The following is a 24545-nucleotide window of genomic DNA, read 5'->3' on the forward strand; positions in this document are numbered from 1 at the left end:
TCCTCACCGGTACCCCTCGCTTCGTCCCTCATTACCCCCATTTGGTTTCCCATTACCCCCATTTTGGCTTCTAGCCTGTCCATAAGGGCCCCCATTTTTCTGCTTTCCATTTTCCCACTATCGTTTTTTTTCTGCATTTCCACCATGAATTGGGTCATGAAGGCTTGCATTTGGGTCGCGCTCATTGGTTCCGCGGCCGTGGCCCCCTCAACCTCGTGCGCGAGAGCGCCATTTTGTGCGTCTGAAACCTCCGCAACCACATTGCCATTTTTCTCCTCCTTCCTTTCCTCCACATACATTTCCCCGAGGTCCTGGGTCGATTCCACCCTGTCTATCTCTCCCACCGACATCCGATCGCCTTGATTGTCCATGGCGCGATCTCAAAATTCGGGTTTTGCTTTATAAAACAAAATAAATTTCGGCAGCTTGTAATTTTGAGCGCGTTAAGCGCGCTTCGGGTCCGATTTCGGGTCCGATCTCCCTCCTCGACACCAAATGTTACTGACTAACACAATTGGTGTCCAAAATTTGGGCTAAATAAATGTAGTCCCAGGTTCGAATCCGACACTCCTGACACCAAATGTTACTGTACTAACACAATTGGTGTCCACAATTTGGGCTAAATAAATTTAGTCCCAGGTTCGAATCCAACTCCTGACAACCAAATGTTACAGACGCGGCTTTTAGCTGTTATATTGACCGAGCGGTGGTGTATTTAACCGCGTCCGAACAGTTACTCCCCGATTAAAACCCGATTCCACCCGACGTTGACCAGATCGCCCTACAGATATTCAATCGGGAAATCTCTAAAGCGACCGAAAGAGAATGAAAAAGAAGAAGAAGAAGAATACGGAGGAAGAACAGGTTTTATTATACACACACAAGCAATGGATGGAAGAAGCAGTAACACAGCGAATCCTTAACTTACACTATTCATTTTTACTTAGCCCCAAGACAAACGAGCAGGACAGGACGTTCACACTTACACAGGGGATAATTGCAGGCAGGTAGGCTTGAGAGGGAGGCAAGGTCGGGAGGCCGCCGTTCGCAATTCCTCGCGGTTTTGGCGGGAAACCCTCCGTCGTGTCTCCACTGGGGTAGACGTTACGCGCTGGTTCGGCACACCTGCTCCTCTCCTTGGGGTGGGGCCGTCTCCCTCCTTTCAGCGCGTCTCTCCAAAGCTGGTCTCCTTGCCGAGTACCTCTCCTCTTTGGCTTGGAGCGTTTCGCATCTCACAGCCTCTTTGCTCCTCTCCCAGGGTCATCTCGCAGCTCATCTCCCAGCTCATCTCCCAGCTCATCTCCAAGGCCTCTCTAATAAAGCAGTCCCTTACAGTCGCTTTTATCACCTCGAGCGAAATCAAGCCGCCAACTCCGAGGGCACGCCTACCGGGTTACTCACCGCGGTGTTGATTGGCTGTTAGGGCTGGTTCACTCCTTCCCTCTTATGACGAGGTGGAGACACGCCTTTCTTCCCCAACCTTACCTCGTGGCCAATGGTGGTTTGAAGAAAACCGGCCAAAATGCGGAAGGCAATTGGAAGGGAGGTTTTGGGGAAATTGGAAGGGCCTACGCTTATTTTGTTTGATACAATGCAAAGTCAATCTAGTGGGAAAACACATACTTAGCCTACATGGAATAAGGAAATACACTATTTAAAAGATATATCGTGACCTGCGTGTACTTTTCATGCAATTTAACTAGGACGCTGACTGCGACCATTATTTACATAACAGGGTGGTACCGTACGTTTGTAACGTTCACATTGTAACGTTCACATTGTAACGTTTTCACATTCGTTACACTTCCTCCAAAATTGTTACACTTCTCAAAAACCGTTACACTTCTCAAATTCGTTACACACTTCTCAAAATCGTTACAATATATTTAAATACATGGGCTAAGGCTAGTCATAGAGCTGACACACACACACACACACACACAGACATACTGAAAGACAAATACTTGACACAGCCACTCAGCTTGGGGGAAGTGTCGTCACTACCATCACTTCCCGGGATACTCTGGGTACCAGCGACGTCATAACAATGGCACCGCTTTTCTCACCGTACTCAGCGGGGCATTTCCTCCTCCCCATGGATGCCAACCGATGGGGATTGTCCGTGCTTTACCTCTTCAAACAAGGAAGCAGCACGTACCATTTTAAAAGTCTTTGGTCTGACTTGAACCGGTCCAATCCAGATGGGTATTTTTTTAGGAGACACCATCTCCTTACTGGATGGCCGTTGGCTCCCTACGGGAGCTCATCCGCCCTTTGCCGGGTGTTGTTTTAGGTCCTGGCAGGGTGTCACAGTCACCTCCCCCAACTAGCAAAGCCAGTGAGACAACCCGACCATGCGGCAGGTAGTACTGGGTTACATGTTACCAGTGGCAGTCCCAAAAGACTGACCTGACCATGACAATTTAAAGAATGTATGTAAATAAAACCAAAAATCATCTGACCTTGACTTCCTTATATCTCTCGTATCTCTCAGGTACAACCAGAAAACGTGAATTCAGTTCTTCCTTTGTAACCCTGCAGTGAGCTATTAAAAGAGACAAACAAAATTATATGAGAGACATTAAATGAGCAACAACTCTTTGTCTGCCTGCGGCTCTTTTTGCAAATATTGATTGTGTTTATGACTGTGGTTTTCCTTGTCAACCTTTTACTTTTTACCGTTTTTGACTTGTCGACTTTCAACCCTCTATTGTTACTGTTCCTGTCTGAAGCCTCCACCTCTGTATTACGTGCAAAGCTACATTGCCTTAATGGTTTAAAAATCATCAACTTGAAACTCAAGTTTTGGCAATGTGCGTATTACATTTGACACAGTGATCTATGGCTAATGGAAGTTGTAGAAAAAAAAAAATCAAAGGTAGGACAACGACGATGGAAGACCGGTGTACGTTTACATGGATTACGAGAACATTTGTAGAGAATCATCAAATCAACACAGTGTATTGGAATTGTATTGAAACTGTCATGGGACCCCACAACCACAAGGGTTCGTGGTGTCCCTCCCATGAGAGCTCAACTTCCAATGATTCTGCTTTTCTTTTTAGCAAAATTACATTTCAGGTGAAAAGAAGGTGAAACAACTATAGATACATTCAAAGTACACCGCCCCCATGCCAAATAAATAAATAACATCCTCCAGCACGGCATTGCCTCCGGCGCCCGGCGATACTGCCGTGCAGGACATTGAGACGGTATTGGGAGGGAGAGGTGTACAAATAATTGATTGATTAATTGCATAATTAAAATCGAAAAATAATAATAATCGTAAAATAATTTCTTAAGCAATTGGATAATAGCATACCTCAAGCACCAGTGTTTCATCTGAAGCTGTACCTTTTTGAGAATTAATTAAACAAGTCATTAATCGAAAAAAAATAATAATTGAGTAATCAATAAATTAATAAATCGATGAATTGATCAATCGATAAATCAAAAATATCCTTTACAGCCAAATCACTTGGTCATTGTCATGACAAAATATCAGCTTCCTAGCTCAAAAGGTGCCTGAGATATTGCCCAGAAGAGAAAGGAGATATATAAGCATTTAATTAATCGATAATAATTAAATAACTAATCAATAAATTGATTAATCAAAAAACAAAAAATATCGTTTTTGCCAAAGCGTGTGCTCACTGTTGTGCCGAAATATCAGCTTTCTAGCTCAAAGGATGACTGAGATATTGCCCGGACAAACAACCAAAGTGAAAACTGAGTACTCCCTTTCAGGGCGCGTCATCACCGGGCCCTCTTCGGTACCCGGCGATAACGTCATGCAGCGCCTGGAGATGGAATAGGAAAGGAGCGGTGTACAAAAAGCAGGTGAAATGTAAAATGGATTTTCTTCTTGAGAATCCCATTAAGCTAAGACTAGGTGAATGTTTTGAGACTGTACGTGCAAAGCTATCTCAAAAATTTCCTTTAGTTCTTAAACTCACCAAATGTTATAGTCGCTACCTCCCACCATTACTCGCAAATACCGAACCATCCAGCTCGTGGTAAGACTACACCACTTCCCACCTCCTCACCACAATCTCCTTCACCCCACCTTTTCTCATCACCATACTTCCTCATGCACATCCTTTTTATTTATTGTAAACCAATCTCTCATATACCTCACTCTCTTCACTGTACCTCCTTTTTCAATTCCTTCCCTTGGGTCTTCATCTTTCTTTGAATGACTGATGCTGAACTCGTGGAAAAGCAAGTGGACTTCAATCTTTGAGCTGGTGGATTGCTGGTAGAGGAAGAAAATAGATTAGAGGAAAAAGGGTGAGGTCATCTTAATAGAGATAGATATGATAGGAAAGATGTGATTTCTACACTAACAAATTATTTTAAAATACGAAGTCAAAACTAATATCAAGTGCGTAAACAGTGGAGCGCAAAAGTATGAGTCCAGTCAGAAATGTATTAATTGAGATTTGATAACAAAATAAATCATTGTAATATGAAGCCAAAAGCATTTTAAGCGATTTCCATGAATTATTAAGGATATAACACTTATTAAAATAGGAACTAGAACGACACTTCGACGTCACTACGTCGACCGATATGCCTCTGCCCACATTATTACATCATTATAATACTTGTACCAAGTTTGATTTAAATCCCTTCAGCAATTTATTTATTTATTTTTGTATGCAAGATCGAGGCTCGTGTAAGAGCTAACATCAATCACAAAAAAAACAAACGGACACACAAAACATACAATAAAGGGAGCGGGAGACAAGATGGAAGACAAGATGCACAAGATGATGCACATCAGACAAGATGGGGAGAGAGAGGGAAGCACACAAGTACAACAGCAGAGAACAGGGACATCGGGAGATCTGTGGGAGGGGGAGAGCTTGGGGGGGGGGGAGGAGGCATGGGATGGGGGGGGGGGGGTGGGAGAGGTATAAAACACATGGACACTGCTAGGACTTCCAGGAAAGAAGTCGGAATTTCAAAAGAAAGTGGATCTGGGGTGAATTCTCAAGAAAAGTATTCTCAAGTTATCACATTTTTACCTGCCATGACCTCTGACCTTTGACCTCTTGCTGCCATAATCCAATCAGTTCATCTTTGCATCATATATGTTCATACCAAATCTGTTCAAAATCCCCCAAATTTAACCTCTATTAATCCACATTGCTTCTCGCATGCCTCAAATATGAACCACCTCCCACATAATCTGCTCGAAAACTGTCCTTTCTTTTTTTCTTAAGTTACGATAAGTTTGGGGGTTTTGTTTTGTGTTGAAGACAAGTAATATGTACACGATGATGTCCGAACTTGTCGAAAAGGCAAGTCCAAGTCTCTCGTCCACACCACACCCCACCTTCCATCAGCCCATTTGATCATCTGCTTGAAAGTAACATTGCCACAACCTACAAGACACTTTAAGTGACAGTCCCACATCTGCAAGGAGAACCCACTTTCAAAGTATCACTTGATTAAATGGATTGGCCTGCCAGGAGTTCCTATCTTTGCACAAAGTATTGATCAAATCCCAATTCATCATGGGTCAAATCACATTGCAGATGGAATCCCACAAGCAATGTTCCTCCATCGTCTGCTAATGTCCCGAAGAGCCACGCAAAAGTACATTGATGCTTTCTTGGACACAAAAAACTTTGTTCTTGTGTGGACAAAGACCTTTTAAAGATTTTTACAGAAAGGTAAAAATAAGCCAATGGAGACTTACTTTGGTGTCTTGCAACAACTCAAAACAGTCTTGCTCATCTCTTCCTTCCAATTCCTCACTTACGATCCCATCTCTTATTACCTGCACACAGCATCTCCATTCAAATCACAGAATGCTCATGAAAAATTCCCTTTCAAACACTTGGCTTCATGAAAGTTTTTACTTTCAGAAACTGCAAACAGATTCCTCAGCATCAATAACTCACCATGAATGAATGAATGATCATTTTAAGGCCAGTTTTTCCCCGCTAGAGCGGGGGTTAGCCTTGTGGACCCCATGACAATCATGGTTCCCTGTTTGAGGCAATGTTTTTATGGCCGGATGCCAAAAACTCACCATGAATCGCCAATATATCTTTCCGCTGTAGCAGAGAGCTGTTGGTTGGGGAAGAGCTGGACCGTTCCAGGTAAGCCGAGCCTCCCTCAAACTTCTTGCTCGAAAAGTTACTTTCCCTCCATCTTCCTCCTGCATATCTGATCAGGGGTGCCACGAGTTTAGTTTGCATTCCAAAGAGCAAATGGAAGGTGATGTCAGGTCATATACAGTATGGTGATCCCAGGGCACCCAGAGATCAACACCACCTAGAGTGCAGCGGGATAGGTTTACATGTGAATGGGTAGTGTGTCTGGGCTGCGTGTATGGAAATCTGTGTGCTGTCTGGTTTGGTGCTCGACCACCTTTTGGATCGTGAACCTTGAAAGGAGCTTTTCCGAAGAGACACATGATACCTTTTCTCTTACAACTTGGCAGACTAGCCTGGTGTTGGCTCAGCGGTTAGGGTACCGGCTTGGGATCCAAGGATCCTGGGTTTGAATCCCGGTAGATCGCCGAGTTAACGCCAGGGGGGTTCACTCAGCCTGTCATCTTTCCGAGGTCGGCAAATTGAGTACCAGTTCACTGGTAATACACTGTGTCGGAAGAGGCGACTAACAGGGTTGGCGGCAGGAAGGGCATCCGGCCGTAAAACATTGCTTAAAAAAAGGGGACCACAGTGCCCGAAAAAGGGCAACCCCTGCTCTGTGGGGAAAAATGGCCTCTAAAGGTGTTTTTTTTTTGTTTTTTTTTACAACTTGGCAACCTCAAGTTAAATCTATTAAATCTTCACTTCAAGGGAGGCTATGAGCCAGACCCCCCAAATTGACCGGTCGCTACCATACAGATGGAGTAAGGCTCATTGTGATTTTTAGCAAGATATATGTCCCTAGATATGAAAAAAAAGTGATAGCAGTGTATAACTCTCGGCCATCTCTGTGTTATCACCCGAAATATTATTATACGCCCGCTTCGCTTCGCCAAAAAATGTGATATTTGCTAAAATTGGAATAAATATGTTTTTAAGGACCACAGAGTGCCAATAATTTGCATACTGGATGCCAACTAATATAGTAATAGAAATATAGAACATTTGTGGGGGTTATTTATCAAATTTTTGATATAATGACAAAAAATATGTTAAATTTAGTGAAAAAGTGGTCGAAATCGCTTCGAGTTCAGAATTCACATTGTACATTTTTGTCAATATTTCAAAAATGAAAACTCCCAGAGTAACATTTTACCCCTCAAAATCTTCGCTATTCATATAATATGTATGATGTTCATTGTAATTTAAAGTAGCCCGATGCATAAAAGGATAGGTTCAATTTATAAGCATTATTTAGTATGTGTTTTAAATGCCTGTAATCTGTGTCAATTGTGTTAAAAATTGATTGGTAATAATACTGTATAATAACAAGGCGTATTTGTTCGAGAGATCATGATAAACCTAGAGTGTGGAGCAAGTTTGCATGCATTGTGAAATATAATGTAGCTGATGTAACAAACCTACTTTAGGATACTAGCTAATACCAAAAATTACACTGAGATACCAAAAGTAGTAGACGAATAAACCTAAAATGTTCAAAAGCGATGTTTCGTTCCAAAATATCAAAATTAGGGGGTATGGTTGAACATGTTTTGAACTTTGCCAAAATATGTGCCCCAAACAACCACCATATTACAAAGTAATGATATATTCCAATGCAGTGGTTCCTTGCGAAGATTTTGAGGGGTCAAATGTTACTCTGGGAGTTTTCATTTTTGAAATATTGACACAAATGTACAATGTGAATTCTGAACTCGAAGCGATTTCGACCACTTTTTCACTAAATTTAACATATTTTTTGTCATTATATCAATATTTTGATAAATAACCCCCACAAATGTTCTATTTTCTATTACTATATTAGTTGGCATCCAGTATGCAAATTATTGGCACTCTGTGGTCCTTAAAAACATATTTATTCCAATTTTAGCAAATATCACATTTTTTGGCGAAGCGAAGCAGGCGTATAATAATATTTCGGGTGATAACACAGAGATGGCCGAGAGTTATACACTGCTATCACTTTTTTTTCATATCTAGGGACATATATCTTGCTAAAAATCACAATGAGCCTTACTCCATCTGTATGGTACCGACCAACCCCCATGGCTCATAGCCTAGTGCACCCAACTTGTCTGGGAGCTCACTGGCATTTGTATCTGGCAATGTCTTTCTTTCTTCGAAATGAACTCTGGCGTTTGTCACATATGAATTTGTTGTTAGCAAGGTGGTGATTCTGAAAAGAAGAGCTTGTAGCCGGTGTCAGGCAATGGCCATGCTGATTTGGAGTGCCAGTTATTGGAGTGACAAATTCCGTCGCAGAAAATTTCTGGACAGTTGCAATCACCACTAGAGAATGCAGAAGACAGGAGATTTTAGAGTGGACAAGTCTCTCAAGTTCATAGCTGAGCTCACTCCTCACTTTCAATCTCATTATGAGCTTCAACACAGCTGAGGAGGCGCTAGACTTTCTCATGGCACCTGTAGAGCCGCTTTAACCTCGATGACTTCAAGTTCACCCGTTAAACCCTTCGCTTTATTGTTTGGCGAGCATTTTGGCACTTGTAAAACAGGGGAGATGGTGTGAGATCTGCATTTGGTGTAATAGAGGAGGGGTAGGGGGCAATAGAGAGAAGGGCAAAAGGAAAGATGAGAAAGCGAGACCTCCATCATTTGTAGTTTGGCAGAGGTCAAGCTTGTGTACCCCCACTTTCCCCACCTCCAAACCCAAAGCTCAAAAACCCCTTCACCACCCACCTCTCAATTCCCTCCCCCAACCTCACTAAAAGTCCCCAACCCCCCCTCCCCCCTCCCAGCACTCCCACCCACACCCAAGCCTCAACCACCCCCTCCCAACTCTGCCCTTACCCCTTTCCTCTCACCCAAAAAACCAACCCTGACTCTGTCCTCACCTTCCCACCACTCATCAAAGCAACCTGGCATTGCCACATCGAAACAGTGGAGTGTTTAATGCTTTTCCCTCCCCTATCATGCCATGGCATCTGGCCATAAAACATTGCTTCAAAAAGGGGACCATGGTGCCCGAAAAATGCCAACCCCTGCTCTGCGGGTAACAATAGCCTCGAAAGGTGGTTCCTCCCCTATCATGCTATCACAGACTTCACAGAAACCTCTATCAAAACAGCTCCAACATGTCATGGCCCGTCACGGTCGCCTATCCAACTCACAATCCCGTGAGATATGCGGAAATCCCGTGGAATTGCAACTCATAAGTGACCATGAACAGCCTAATTTTGCCAATGAAATAACCAAAACCAATTATCGTCTTCCTGATGCACACACACATCGTCAAAATAAAATAATGATGGATGTTTTCTTTCAGTGTCGCAAGTGTTTCAAGATTCCTTGAGAAAAGATGGGTAATCAATGGTGCGGCAAATCAGAAGGAAATAGAAGATCAATGGTAAGGGAAAGGAATGGTAACTCAATGGTTTACCTTGGTAATCTTTATGCTGCAATAGTAAATTTTTGTATGTGAGAATGGTACTTTGTACATGGCTGAGGCGAGTTTGTTAGTACTAATAAGGAGGTGGGATAAAAGCAATATTTAGATTATTGCAGCAATGTATGCTTACCTGCATCATTAGGGAGGGACACATTCCACAGGTGTGTTTGTTTCATCTTGAAGTCTTGGGTGGAGTTTGAAGGAAGGAGGGAGGAGGAAGTGATGGCAAAAATCATGCCAGAACTGCTTTCTGGGTAAATCCAATCATTCCCCAAGCAAACACAATTGTGGTTACAATACGACTAGACGCCAGGAATTTCTTCTTCTTCTTTCTCTTTTTTATTTTATAAAGGTGCAGAAAATGTTGATAAGTAAGTTTTTTTCAACCAAATAAATATTCACACCATGTGACCAGCAATAAATTGTGGATCACAATATCTATAATGCAGTAAGGGTAAGGATATCTTACCAACCCAATAAACGATTAAGCTATTTTACCAACTTTAGCCCACCCTGCTCACCAAACTCTCCTCTTATGGTATCCTTGGCAATCTCCACTCATGGCTCGTGGACTTCCTCTCTTGTCATAGTCAATATGTGGCTCTCAATGGAATTCTTTCATCTCCTCTTCCTTTCCAGACTGAAGTTACTCACGGAAGTGTTCTGGGCCCTGTGCTTTTTATAATCTTCATCAATGATCCCTCTGACTCTCTAGAAAATCCTCTTGATCTTTTTGCTGACGACTCCACTCTCTGCCGCGCCATACCTCATCCCTCAGATCGACAGTCTGCAGCCTCCTCACTCTCTGCAGATCTGGACAAAATCACAGACTGGTCAAACAAGTGGAACATGTCTTTCAATCCTGACAAATCTCACACTCTTACGATGTCTCTCAGAAAAGACCGACTGGACAACCCTCCCATCTACTTTCTCAACAATCCTCTCGAAGTTCTGTCATTCAAACTTTTGGGTCTCACACTCTGTCTTGATCTTTTCTGGGAAAACCACATTTCCAAGCTGGCCTCCAAAGCCAGTCACCGACTGGGAATCCTCTGTCGTGAGAAGTCCTTCCTTGGCATTATTTAGCTTCTCACCACATACAAGGCTTTCATCCACAGTTTGATGGAATACTGCTCTCCCCTCTGGGCTGGTGCTCCTGCCTCACACCTGGCTCGACATCAGGCTGTAGAAACCAAGACTTTTAGAATCATTGGAATCTCCCGCGATGAAGCTGATTCTGAGGGTCTTTCACTCACTCACCGCAGGCAGGTAGGTGGTCTTTCTGTCATCTACCGACTCCTCTCCGCCCTAGCTCCCACACCTCTGTCTGTGTTCTGTCCCCCAAAAATTCCTGCAGGACACACAAGATCTGCCAGCAACCCTCTTATGGTGAAACTGCCAAAATCAAGACTCTGTCTCTCCCTTCACTCTTTCATTCCCCTTTTCTCCCGCCTCTGGAACAAACTTCCACACTCTCTTCAATCCAACTCCTCCCTCCAGGTCTTCAAAACAGCTGTTCGGCACTATCTCATATCTTCCCACATCCAAAACCTTGATCTTTCTACCAACGTTAATCCACCCCAAACCCACCTCCTTCAAATTCCCTGTTTTCTTTCCTGAAAGTACTTGTAGTATCCATCTTGTTTATAACATGTACCCCACCCGAGCCCTCTCCCTTCCACTGATGTCCCTGTCCCCTACTGTTTTTGAGCTTCCCTCTCTACCCCCTTCTTGTCTTCCGCTCCCTTTATGATGTGTTATTACATCATAAAGATGCCATCATATGATGTGTTATTTATGATGTGTCATGGCCAAAAATATTGGCACCCTTGCACTTTTTTCAAATAATGCACCATTTCTTCCAGAAAATTGTTGAAATTAAAAAAAAAAATTGGTATCCACATATGTATTTTCTTTGGTTTGCAGTGGAACAAAACAAAAAAGCAGAAAAAATTACTAAATCTTAGCTTATTCCACACAGAAATCCTAATATGGCCCGGACAATATTATTGGCACCTTTTAGAAATTGTTATAAATAATTAGATTTCAAGCAGGTGATTCTCCTTTACTTTCGAAATGAACTCACCTGTGGTGAGTTGCAGGTGCCTGCAATATAAAAATCACTCATTCAACCAGTTTTAATGGAAAAATGAGTCATTCTACTGTTTTGTGTCACTGGGTGTACCACAATAAGCATGGAGAAAAGAAAGAAAACCGGAGGATTGTCTGAGGAGGTCAGACACAAGATTGTAGTCAAGCAAGGACAATCTCAAAACTAAAAGTCCATCTCCAGAGAACTTGATGTTCCTGTGTTCACCATATGCAATGTTATCAGGAAGTTTAAGGCCCTTGGCACTGCAACCAAACCTCCATGGACGTGGCCGCAAGAAAAAAACTTGATCGGATATTGCAGCGAAGGATTGTTCGAATGGTGGAGAAAGTACCTCGAGATCAACTGCCAAACATATTCAAGCTGACCTTCAGACACAAGGAAATGGGTGCCTTGAATGTTGGCATCATGATGAATGTTGATGAAATCAACATCATGAATGTTGTGCATGGCATCATGAAATCAGGAGATTACTAAGGCATTTTGGAGCGTAATGTTGAACCGAGTGTCAGAAAGCTGGGTCTCCGTCGAAGGTCGTGGGTCTTGCAGCATGAAAATGACCCCAAACACACTTCAAAAAGAACCCAGGAATGGTTCAAAAGAAAACGCTGGACTGTTCTGAAGTGGCCAGCAATGAGTCCAGATCTAAATCACATTGCACACCTGAGGGGAGATCTGAAAACAGCAGTTTGAAGAAGGCACCCTTCAAATCTGGGAGAACTGGAGCAGTTTGCACAAGAAGAGTGGGTCAAACTGCCAGTGGAGAGGTGTAGGAAGCTCATTCATGGCTATAGGAAGTGCTTGACTGCAGTTATTTTGTCCAAAGATCGTGCTACCAAATATTAAGTCTAGGGTGTCAATAATTTTGTCAATGCCATTTCTTTTTATTTTCTGATTTAAAAGGATATATTAAGTTCTGAATCAAAAACAAATGTTCTGTAATATTAACAGTGAAATAAAGAATTGTGGAGACCAAATACTTTTGTCAATTTAAACTTATTGTTGGAGAAAATTGTGAGTTATTTGAAAAATGTGCAAGGGTGCCAATAATTTTGGCCATGACTCTGTATGTGTTAGCTTGTATACGAGCCTCGACTTAGTATACAAAAGAAACCCAAACAAGTACAGATACTTTCAAAATACACCGTCCCCATGCAAAATAAATAAATATCCTTCCTGCGCGGCATTGCCGGGGCGCCTTTGGGGCCCGACGATACCGCAGTGCAGCTCATAGAGACTGTATTGGGAGGGAGAAGTGTACAATAATTGATTAATTGTATAATTAAAATCAATAAATAATCATCGTCAAATATTTTCTTCATCAATTGGCTAATAGCATACCTAATAAGTAGCATGCCTAAACCACCAGTGCATCATCCAAAGCTGCAACTTTTTGAAAATTGTCATCAATTGAAAAAAATTAACAATTAATTGATATTGCCCAGATGAGAAAGAAAATAAATAAATGATTAATAATGAAATAAATAAATGATAATCTTAAAATAATTAAATAATTAAACAATTGGCTAATAGAATACCGAAACCACCACCGTTTCATTCGCATCTGTAACAAAAAATAATTAAAGAACTCATTAATGGAATAATTAAATAATTAATAGATTAATTAATTAATCAATAAATCAAAAATAGCCTTTACAGCCAAATCACTTGGTCATTGTTGTGTCCAAATACACCACATGACCAAAAGTATGTGGACACTCGAACATCTCATTCCAAAATCATGGGCATTAATATGGAGTTGGTCCCTCCTTTGCTGCTATAACAGCCTCCACCCGTCTGAGAAGGCTTTCCACTCGATGTTGGAACATTGCTGTGGGGATTTGCTTCCATTCAGCCACAAGAGCATTTGTGAGGTCGGGCACTGATGTTGGGTGATTAGGCCTGGCTCCCATTGGCATTCCAATTCATCCCAATGGTAATCGATCTTGGTTGAGGTCGGGGCTCTGTGCAGGCCAGTCAAGTTCTTCCACACCGATCTTGACAAACCATTTCTGTATGGTCCTTGCTTTGTACACGGGGGCACTGTCACGCTGAAACAGCAAAGGGCCTTCCCCAAACTGTTGCCACAAAGGTGGAAGCACACAATCATCTAGAATGTCATTGTATGCTGCAGTGTTAACATTTTCCTTCACTGGAACTAAGAAGCCTAGACCGAACCATGAAAAACAGCCCCAGACCATTATTCCACCTCCACCAAACTTTACAGTTGGCACGATGCATTCGGGCAGGTGATGTTCTCCTGGCATCTGCCAAACCCAGATTAGTCCGTCGGACTGCCAGATGGTGAAGTGTCATTCATCACTCCAGAGAACGCGTTTCCACTGCTCCAGAGTCCAATGGCGGCGAGCTTTACACCACTCCAGCCGACGCTTGGCATTGCGCATGGTGATCTTAGGCTTGTCTGCGGCTGCTCGGCCATGGAAATCAATTTCAAAAAGCTCCCCACGAACAGTTGTTGTGCTGACCTTGCTTCCAGAGGCAGTTTGGAACTCGGTAGTGAGTGTTGCAACCAAGGAAAGACCATTTGTGCATGCTAATCGCTTCAGCACTTGGCGGTCCCGTTCTGTGAGCTTGTGTAGCCTACCACTTCGCGGCTGAGCTGTTGTTGCTCCGACACGTTTCCACTTCACAATAACAGCACTTACAGTTGACTGGGACAGCTCTAGCAGGGCAGAAATTTGACGAACCGACTTGTTGGAAAGGTGGCATCCTATGACTGTGCCACGTTGAAAGTCACTGAGCTCTTCAGTACGACCCATTCTACTGCCAATGTTTGTCCATGGAGATTGCATGGCTGTGTGCTTGATTATACAGACTTGGCATTTAATATGGAATATATATTTTTTCTTGACTTGGGTTTACTCAGTACTTTCTTAACTCAGTATATCAATCTGGTGAGTTTATTTTACACTTGTCACTGATTTACCATGTCACTGATTGTCTGTCGCAGCAAGAAGTCAACAACAGGATTATATCACAGGTGGCGTGGCAAAATGTACGGACAGGTGCATTTGACGATTGGCTTCACAGTCGGGTATACAAGGGTGGTTGCGTTCTGTATTAGTGGAAAACAACTGCTTAACGTCTCCAAAAGTTATTGCCGCTTCCTCTGGAGATGTTCCGTCAACTCGACAATGCTGTTTGTCATGGAGTGGTGGCTTTACGAAATTACGGCATGAAAGAGCGTGCTATTGCTCGGCAGTATGGCATCACTCAAGATCAGGTGTCAAAGATCCTGAAACGAAATGCTCAGAGTGGTGTCCCTACTCCAATACCAAGGCCAGGACGTCCCCACAGAACCACAAGGAGGGATGATCGCCAGCTGCACCGGTTAGTCCGCAATGGCCGTACCAAGTCAGCTAATCAGCTTAGGGCTGAGTGGCAGCAACTGACAAATGTGCCTGTATCCAGAAGGCTAGTCAACCAACGACTGGTTCAAGCAGGCTATCATGCCAGGCGTCCCCTGAGAAAGCCACGCCTGACCAGACAACAACGCCAGCGCCGATTGCAGTGGGCCAGAGAGCACCGTCAATGGCAGCCAGGACACTGGAATCACGTGATCTTCAGTGACGAGTCTAGATTTCTGGTCTATCGTCAAGATGGCCGCGTCCGAGTGCGCCGACAAGTGCATGAAGCCTACATCAAAGATTGTATAGTGCCAAGAGTCCAAGCTGGAGGTGGTGGGGTGACCGTTTGGGCTGCTTTTCATGCAGGGGGCAAAACTGACCTGGTTATTCTGAATGGAAACCTGAACCAGTTCAAGTACAGGGCCATTCTGGAAGAAACATTGCTTCCATTTGCTCATGCAGCCTTTCGAGGAAACTTTGTCTTCCAAGATGACAATGCACGGCCTCATCGTGCTCGCATGATCCAACACTTTCTTGCTGACAGTGGTGTGGAGCATATGGAGTGGGCTGCCATGTCCCCGGATATGAATCCGATAGAGAACTTGTGGGCAGAATTAACGCGTCAAATCGACCACTTGGACCAGCAGCCGACCTCTGTGCGTGAATTGCAGCAGGCTATTGTCACTGCATGGCAAGCGATTCCTGTCCAAACCTTGGCAAATCTCGTGAACAGCATGCCTCAACGTGTACGTGCTCTCCTGAATGCTCGTGGGGGTTACACGAAGTACTGAACTGTAATTTTACTGTCCGTAATCCCAGTCGTAATTTAACTTTTGTTTTTGTTTAAAAAAATTTTGGCTAATGTGCAAAATAAAGAGATACTTCTGGAAAACGTACAGAAGTTTAACACAGTACTCTCCATGAATTGAGTTCGATATCAGTTCACATCACTTTCAAGGATCAATTTATTTGTTTCTAAATGTCAAATGTGGTTTTTGTTTCTTTTAAAGGTCACATGAACAAAATCTACAATAATTTCAACATAATTCCAATGAACTTTTGGTTCTAAGTCATCTTGAAAAGTAAGTTCACCCCCACCAAAAAAAATTCCATATTAAATGCCAAGTCTGTATATACCTGTCAGCAATGGGTGTGGCTGAAAGAGCCGAATCCACTAATTAGAAGGGGTGTCTACCTGTCAGCAATGGGTGTGGCTGAAAGAGCCGAATCCACTAATTAGAAGGGGTGTCTGCATACTTTTGGTCATGTAGTGTATCAGCTTCCTAACTCAAATGGTGCCTGAGATAATGCCCAGAAGAGAAAGGAAATACATAATTACTTAATGAATCGATAATAATTAAGTAATTAATCAATTAATTAATTAATTAATCAAAAAACGAAAAATATTGTTTTTGCCAAAGCACTTGCTCGCTATTGTGCCGAAATTTCAGCTTCCTAGCTCAAAGGATGGCTGAGATATCGCCTGGACAAACAAGAAAATAAGCAAACAACCAGAGTGAAAACTGAGCACTCCCTTTCAGTGTGTGTCATTGCCGGGTCCCCTTAGGTGCCCAGCAATGACGTCATGCAGCCACTGGAGAAGGAATAGAAAAGGAGCGGTGTACAATACTGTACATATCATTGTAACCCTTTGGAAAACATTGTAAGACAATAAACAAAATTGCAAAATAGGACAAAATAGTAGGTTTTCCATTGATTAGCCTTTACAATCAAAGAAGCAGTAGGGTGGGGGGGGGGGGGGGGGGGGGGGGATCTGAGCACTACTTTTCAATTTAAGCACAATCACCCACACATCATGCACATATTAGCTGATTGGCCCATGTGCAGCTTGCACACACATGTCGTGATTGGCAGCCATTTATTGGTATGGTACCAAGTTTATATATTTAAAAACAATGGAATGAGGATGGAGAAATGAGGATGCGGAACTTTCACAACAATCCTTCCAATGTAAAATGTCGCATTCTTATTATCACAACCATATTTACCACCAGATTGGCATGACAGCATTTCAGTTGGCCAGCGAGATCCTCGACAGGTGATGACTTCTGAGCCCACTAGTCGTGTTCCTGTGGTACACGTTGCTTTTGCCTGGATGGTCACATTACGGCCATGTTCATTCATCGGCCTTTCCACCTTGAGACTCCCATCTGGTATTTGGGGATGTTCTGGACAACACTGGATGTCTGCTTCAGGTGCAATATTCAAGCATCTACAGGAAAGAAACTCTTCATAAATAAAAATAACAACAAGTACAGATACATTCAAAGTACACTGCCCCCATCTATATACAGGGCGAGTCAAAAGTAGCGCCCGATTTCTATTTATTAACAATTATTTATTATTAACAATATTAACAATACTTATTATTAACAATTATTATTTACAACAACAACATTATTAACAACAATTTTTAACAACAATTATACCCGACAATTATTAACAACATGACATCCCAGAATGAATCTGACAGCCGAAAAAACAGAAATCGGGCGCTACTTTTGACTCACCCTGTATATAAAACACAGTTTGTGTGTGTGTAATGTTACCGATAGACTCCTAAACGGAGAGGCTCACGTGCTTGATATTTTGCATAGACATGGCCATTGAGCCTGGGAAGAACATGGCCGACCTAAAAAAAAATATTTCATAATATTTTTTTACCATATTTTTACCTCAGCGCATTTCAGCGAGGAATATTATACACGGAATCTGACCGGTGGCAGAGCAGCGCGCTGATTCGCTCAGAGCGATCACGTGATGTTCCTTGCCGCCATAAACTCACAGTTACGCGTTCGCACGCAATTCTGAGCGAAAAGCGATTGCGTTTTTTCACATTTCAGCGAGGAACATTGCCATTCACACCACATAGGTTTTTTTTTCTTTCATCTTTAGATCCATATTTTTTTTCAGCGAGGAATATTATACACGGAATCTGAATCGGTGGCAGAGCAGCGCGCTGATTCGCTCAGAACGATCACGTGATGTTCCTTGCCGCCATAAACACAGCAAGTAGCATAGATTTTAGCATGATTAGCATTTAGCATGATTTAGCATAGATAGTAGCATGTTTCACATAGATTTTTTTTCAGCGAGGAATATTATACACGGAATCTGGCAGAACAGCGCGCTGATTCGCTCAGAGCGATCACGTGATGTTCCGTGCCGCCATAAACTCAGTTACGCGCTCGCACGTATTTCAGAGCGAAAAGCGATTGCGTTTTTTCACATTTCAGCGAGGAACATTGCCATTCACACCACATAGGTTTTTTTTCTTTCATCTTTACGAGATCCATATTTTTTATTCATATTTACCTCAGCGCATTTCAGCGAGGAATATTATACACGGAATCTGAGCAGGTGGCAGAGCAGCGCGCTGATTCGCTCAGAGCGATCACGTGATGTTCCTTGCCACCATAAACTCACAGTTACGCGTTCGCACGTAATTCACATGTTCAAAACAAACGAGATCCGTGAAGCGAGTTGGTTGAGTCGTGCTAACCAAGATGGCGACACGGCGGCTTCACTTTTCACGGTGTATGAGCGTTCTATATATTTTCAATTCAGTGAGCCCGACTCGCTCACGTACTTGATTTGTGGCATAGACATGGCCATTGGGCCTTCACGGTGTAATTTGTGCGAGGCTTTTGTCCAAGTGAGCTTGAGTCGAGAGGGCGAATGTACGGGTCGGGAATGTACGGGTCTCCCTTCCCCCGCCCGGCAACGCCGGTACTGGAGGGCGTCACGGGATCGGTGAGTCTCCAAAATCCGCTTCGTGCTGTTGCGAAGATGCAGGACAATGTCGCGATTGTTGTGCTGCTCTCCGACCATGAGAACTGCAACGTCATTGTTGACTGGCCCTCCCCTTTCCTCCCCCCTCCCCTCCCCCTCTTCTCCCCTCCCCTCCCCCCTCTTCCCTCCTCCCCCCCTCTCCTCTCCTCCCCACCCCCCCCCCCGTTCTACTCCCCTCCCCTCCCCCGCCCGGCAATGCCGGGTACTTCTGCTAGTCCCAAATAAAGAAATATCCTCCAGTGTAGCATTTCCGTGGCGCCTTCGGTGCCCGGCAACACCGCCGTGCAGCTCATAGAGACTATATTGGGTAGGAGAGGTGTACAATAATTGATTGATTAATTGCATAATTAAAATCAACAAATAATAATAATAATAATGCATTTATTTTATATAGCGCTTTTCAGGAAGCCCAAAGGCGCTGATCATACAATATTTTTTAAATCAATTAGCTAATAGCATACCTAAACCACCAATGCATCATCTGAAGCTACAACTTTTTGAAAATTAATTAAATAAGTCATTAATCAAGAAATCAAATAATGAATTGATGAATCAATAAATAATTAATCGATTAATTGATTAATCAATAAATCAAAAATATCCTTTATAGCCACATCACTTTGTCACTGTCGTGTCCAAATATCAGCTTCCTAGCTCAAATGGTGCCTGAGATATTGGCCAGATGAGAAAGAAAATAATTAAATGACTATTAATGAAAACAAATAAAGAACAATCATTAAAACAAAAAAAAATTTGGCTAATAGAATACATGAACCACCACAATTTCATCTGAATCTGTAACTTTAAAAAAATAATTAATTACATCAATAGAATCGAATAATTGAATAATTAATCGATTAATTGATTAATCAAGAAATCAGAGTTAGCCTTTACAGCCAAATCACTTGGTAATTGGCATGTCCAAATATCAGCTTCCTAACTGTTACGGATTAATGATTGTGGTGATGAGTATTGCTGTTGGTTCGAAGTATTCTCGATATTGAAGTGTGATGCTGCGCACACACGACTCGATTGCCAGAGAGGTAGGCCACAACGCGTTTGTTATAACAAAGAGTCTTTATTCCAAAGCTCGTACTGCAGCACTGGGCGGCTCGAGCATAAAGCCCGCATATATGTGCCGAGGCGACGCCTAGTCCCCGGGCGTGGCCGATCGGTCGAAGGGCGGGGCATGTGCCTTCGATCCCCGCCTGGGTGCTCGCACCACCCACTGGTGCGCGGAATTATTGCCCCTTGTGCCCACCACACGCGCCCCCCCAGAATTCTCGCGCACCTGAAGGGTGAGTTTGCGGGGAAGCCGGATGACCCGGCCGAAACGCCCCCTGGCGATGGGTGCAGGGCTGGGGGGTGCCGGGGGTCCAACCGCCGGGGGGCGGCGTCAACGCAGAGGCAGAGCTGCTGGCGGGGGGTGGTCCGGATCGAGGTGGGCCGGCTTGAGGCAGTCCACGGAAATGCGATCCAGGGCACCGCCGATGTCGATGGTGAAAAATTTGTCCCCGGTCTCCAGCACGCGGAAGGGCCCATCGTACGGGGGCCGTAGCGGTGCCCGGTGGGCGTCGTGCCGGATGAAGACATACTTTGCCGTGCGAAGCTCCGGGGCGACGTGGGAAGGCGGGCAACCGTGGTGTGCCGTTGGCACCGGGGCGAACCTCCGGGCGGTCTCCTGAAGGGCGGAGCGCTGTTGCGCCGTGGACCAAGGAGCCGTGGAGTCGGGGATAAATTCAGCCGGTACCCGCAGTGGTTGCCCGAAGACCAGATCCGCCGAGGACGCGCGCAGGTCGTCCTTGGGCGCCGTCCTGAGGCCCAGCAGGACCAAGGGGAGTCTGTGGACCCAGCTGCCATCGCGGAGGCTGGCCCGGAGTGCGGCCTTCATTGAGCGATGAAAGCGCTCGCACAGGCCATTGGCCTGGGGGTGGTAGGCCGTGGTGCGGTGTAGTTTCACCCCGAGCCCTTGCGCCACCACGGCCCAGAGCTTCGAGGTGAACTGGGGGCCGCGGTCGGACGAGATGTCCGAGGGGGCACCGAACCGGGCAACCCAAGTGACGATAAAGGCTTGCGCCACCTCAGCCGCAGACGTCGCCGCCAATGGGACGGCCTCCGGCCACCGTGTGGTGCGGTCGACCATGGTGAGGAGGTGGGTGAACCCCCGCGAGGGGGGCAGAGGTCCCACCAAGTCGACTTGCACGTGGTCGAACCGACGCTCGGGCACCGCAAACGGGGCCAACGGGGCCTGGGTGTGGCGGTGGACCTTTGCGCGCTGGCACGCGAGGCACATCCTGGCCCAGTCGCGGACGTCCTTCCGGAGGCCATGCCAGACGAACTTCGCCGCGACGAGCTTCTGGGATGCCTTCGTGCCCGGGTGGGACAGGCCATGGATGGTGTCGAAAACGGGGCGCCGCCAGCCAGCGGGCACGATGGGGCGAGGCCGGCCGAGGGAGACGTCGCATAGGAGGGCCGCCCCCGCAGTGTCGAACGGCACCTCGGTGACGCGGAGGCCCGTGATGGTGGTCCGCAAGGCCTGGACGCCGGGGTCGGCGGTCTGGTCCTCCGCCATCCGGGCATAGTCGACCCCGAGGTGGACCGTGTGCACGACGGACCGGGAAAGGCAATCCGCCACCGGGTTGTCCTTACCCGCCACGTGACGGATGTCCGTTGTGTACTCGGACACGGCAGAGAGGTGGCGCTGCTGCCGTGCCGACCATGGCTCGGCGACCATGGCCATCGCGAACACCAGGGGCTTGTGGTCGACGAAAGCCGTGAACGGGCGGCCCTCCAGCAGATGGCGGAAGTGTCGGACCACCAGGTGGAGCCCGAGCAGCTCGCGGTCGAAGGTGCTATAGCGGCGTCCGTGCGGGCGAAGCTGCCGGCTAAAAAACGCCAGCGGTTGCCAAGCACCACGCACCCATTGCTCGTGCACCGCGCTCACCGCATAGTCCGACGCGTCGGTGGTGAGGGCGATCGGTGCATCGGGCGCCGGGTGCGCCAGCATGGTGGCGTCAGCAAGGGCCAGCTTTGCGCCCGCAAACGCCACGGCCATTGGCTCCAACCAGGCGATGTCACCTTTGCCCGGCTTGCCCCGGAGAGCCTCGTGCAAGGGGCGGAGGAGCTGGGCGACGTGGGGCACGAAGTGGTGGTAAAAATTTACCATGCCCAGGAACTCCTGGAGCCCCTTGATCGTGCGGGGCCACGGGAAATCCCTGACCGCCTCTACCTTGGCCGGTAAAGGGACGGCCCCGTGCCTGGTGATGCGGTGCCCCAAGAAGTCGATGGTGGCGACGCCGAAACAGCACTTGGCGGGGTTGATGATTAGGCCATGCTGGCCCAGGCGTTCGAAAAGCGTGCGGAGGTGGAGCAGGTGCTCCTCCCGGGACGCGCTCGCAACTAGGATGTCGTCCAGGTAGACAAACAGGAAGGTAAGTCGCGCAAGACGCTGTCCATAAGCCGCTGGAATGCCTGGGCCGCATTCTTCAACCCGAAGGGCATTCTTAGGAACTCGAAGAGGCCGAAAGGGGTGATGACGGCCGTCTTCGGGACGTCGTCCGGTTGGACGGGGATCTGGTGATAGCCCCGGATGAGGTCCACCTTAGAAAACACGGTCGTGTTTGCCAACCGGGCAGAAAAGTCCTGAATATGTGGGACCGGGTAGCGGTCGGGGGTGGTGGCATCATTGAGCCGGCGGTAGTCCCCGCACAGCCGCCATCCCCCGCCGGGCTTCGGCACAATGTGCAGAGGAGAAGCCCAAGCGCTGTTGGAGCGTCGTACGATCCCCAGCCGCTCCAGCGTGGTGAACTCCGCTTTCGCCACGGCGAGCTTCGTGGGCTCGAGTCAGCGTGCCCGGGCATAGACCGGCGGCCCGACCGTGGGGATATGGTGCTCCACCCCGTGTTTAATGGCCACCGCTGAGAAGGTGGGCCGCGTGAGGGCCGGGAAACTGGCGAGGAGGCGGGTAAAGTCGTCCGCTGCCGGAAGCGTGCAAACTAAACTCGCCGGGACGGAACCTTCCTGCAAGCCGCTTGGCAAGCCGCTCGGTGAGCCGCTCAGTGAGCCGCTCAACGAGCCGCTCAGCGAACAAGAGAGCAAGCTAAAGGTTTCGGCCTGGACGAGCCGTCTGCGCTTCACGGCGACCAACAACCCATTCGCACATAGGAAGTCCGCACCAAGCAGTGCCATTGGCACGCTGGCGGTCACGAACGACTATTGAAAGCGCTGCCCTCCGAACCGCAGGGAGAGGCAACGCTTCCCGAATGTGCCGATGGGTGTACCGTTGGCGGCAAGCAAAGCGGGGCCCCGGCCCGCGGTTCGCTTGTCGGACGTGGAGGCGGAGAGGACGCTTACCTGCGCTCCTGTATCGCAAAGGAAACGGCGCCCGGACAAGGTGTCCGTAATGAACAGGAGGCTGCCGGAATGGCCGACGCTCAGGGCCGCTAATGAGCGCCGGCCCGGTCGTTTCCCGACCTGTCGAAAGAGCACGGCGGGCGACACGTTTTAGCCTTGCGGCCAAACCTGGCGTGGTAGTAGCACCAGGTTTGCGGCCGCGGCGGCCATGGTGATGGCGGCCGTGGTGATGGCGGCAGCGGTGGTGGGCGGGGCGCAGCAGTGGCCACGAGGGAAGCCGGGGGCGCTGTAGCCACTGCCCCGGGATCCACGACGGCAGCACCGTAACCCGACCGCGTGTCGCAGGCCGCGAAAAACTTGTCGGCCTCTATGGCCAGGGCGCGGGGTTCCTTTATTTTGGAACCGGCCAGTGCGAGGCGTACCTGTGCGGGTAGCTGGTGTAGGAAAAGCACCCGGAATAAGACATCCGGGGGCTGGTCTCCAAGCAGCGACAGCATAAAATCCATCCGCATGGATGGTCGTGTGTCGCCGAGTTCGGGAAGGTCCAGGAGGCGGTGGCCCGTTCGAGGTCCGTGAGCCCGAACGTGGCGAGAAGGAGACGTTTAAGCGCCTCGTACTTGCCGTCGCCCGGTGGGCGCCGAAGGATGGACACGACTCGGGTGGCAGTGCCGGGCCCGAGGGCGTCGACCACGTGGTAGTACCGGGTCTCGTCCGCCGTTATGCCTCGGAGCTGAAACTGAGCTTCGGCCTGCATGAACCAAACTTCGGCCTGTGCTTCCCAAAACTCTGGGAGTTTGACTGTGACGGCGTTGGTGGCCATGGCGCGTTCGGTGGTCAGCAACGGCTGAACCAATCGGGGTCACCAGTGAAGTGTGATGCTGCGCACACACGACTCGATTGCCAGAGAGGTAGGCCACAACGCGTTTGTTATAACAACGAGTCTTTATTCCAAAGCTCGTACTGCAGCACTGGGCGGGCTCGAGCTTAGAGCCCGCATATATGTGCCGAGGCCACGCCTAGTCCCCGGGCGTGGCCGATCGGTCGAAGGGCGGGGCATGTGCCTTCGATCCCCGCCTGGGCGCTCGCGCCACCCACTGGTGCGCGGAATTATTGCCCCTTGTGCCCGCCACAATATTATGCTTACGGGGACTTAAGGGAACGGGTTGTTGTGAGTAAAAGATTTAAAAGCGCTCCTGGTACAATGTGGGAAAAATCCGGATCGAGACCGGAAGAGGTGGAGCGAAGAAAAGGAGGTGGGAGGAGACCGGAAAGACGTGGTGGTGGAGGCTCCGGGCCGAGCGCTCGACGTACAGTGCGAGGGAACCTTGCGTCCTTGAAGGGAAGTTCGGTCGATATGAAATATCGCC

At 47.0% G+C, this 24545-nt stretch overlaps 1 protein-coding gene across 2 annotated transcripts in view; it reads right to left on the bottom strand.

The window, feature by feature from the left end:
• LOC137431100 (uncharacterized) overlaps positions 1 to 24545 on the bottom strand; it is a 172319-nt gene that overhangs the window by 32835 nt on the left and 114939 nt on the right. For both annotated transcript variants that reach the window (XM_078781398.1, XM_068122007.2), the window contains exons 16-21: positions 17022 to 17245; positions 9665 to 9718; positions 6044 to 6180; positions 5708 to 5788; positions 4153 to 4255; positions 2463 to 2545 (exon numbers count right to left, since the gene is read on the bottom strand). In XM_078781398.1, coding sequence (XP_078637524.1) covers positions 2463 to 2545; positions 4153 to 4255; positions 5708 to 5788; positions 6044 to 6180; positions 9665 to 9718; positions 17022 to 17245 — 682 coding nt within the window. The remainder of the gene's footprint in view (positions 1 to 2462; positions 2546 to 4152; positions 4256 to 5707; positions 5789 to 6043; positions 6181 to 9664; positions 9719 to 17021; positions 17246 to 24545) is intronic.

The sequence above is a fragment of the Myxine glutinosa genome, chromosome 7 (assembly GCF_964187855.1).
Source record: "Myxine glutinosa chromosome 7, kmMyxGlut1.1, whole genome shotgun sequence".
Taxonomy (NCBI): domain Eukaryota; kingdom Metazoa; phylum Chordata; class Myxini; order Myxiniformes; family Myxinidae; genus Myxine; species Myxine glutinosa.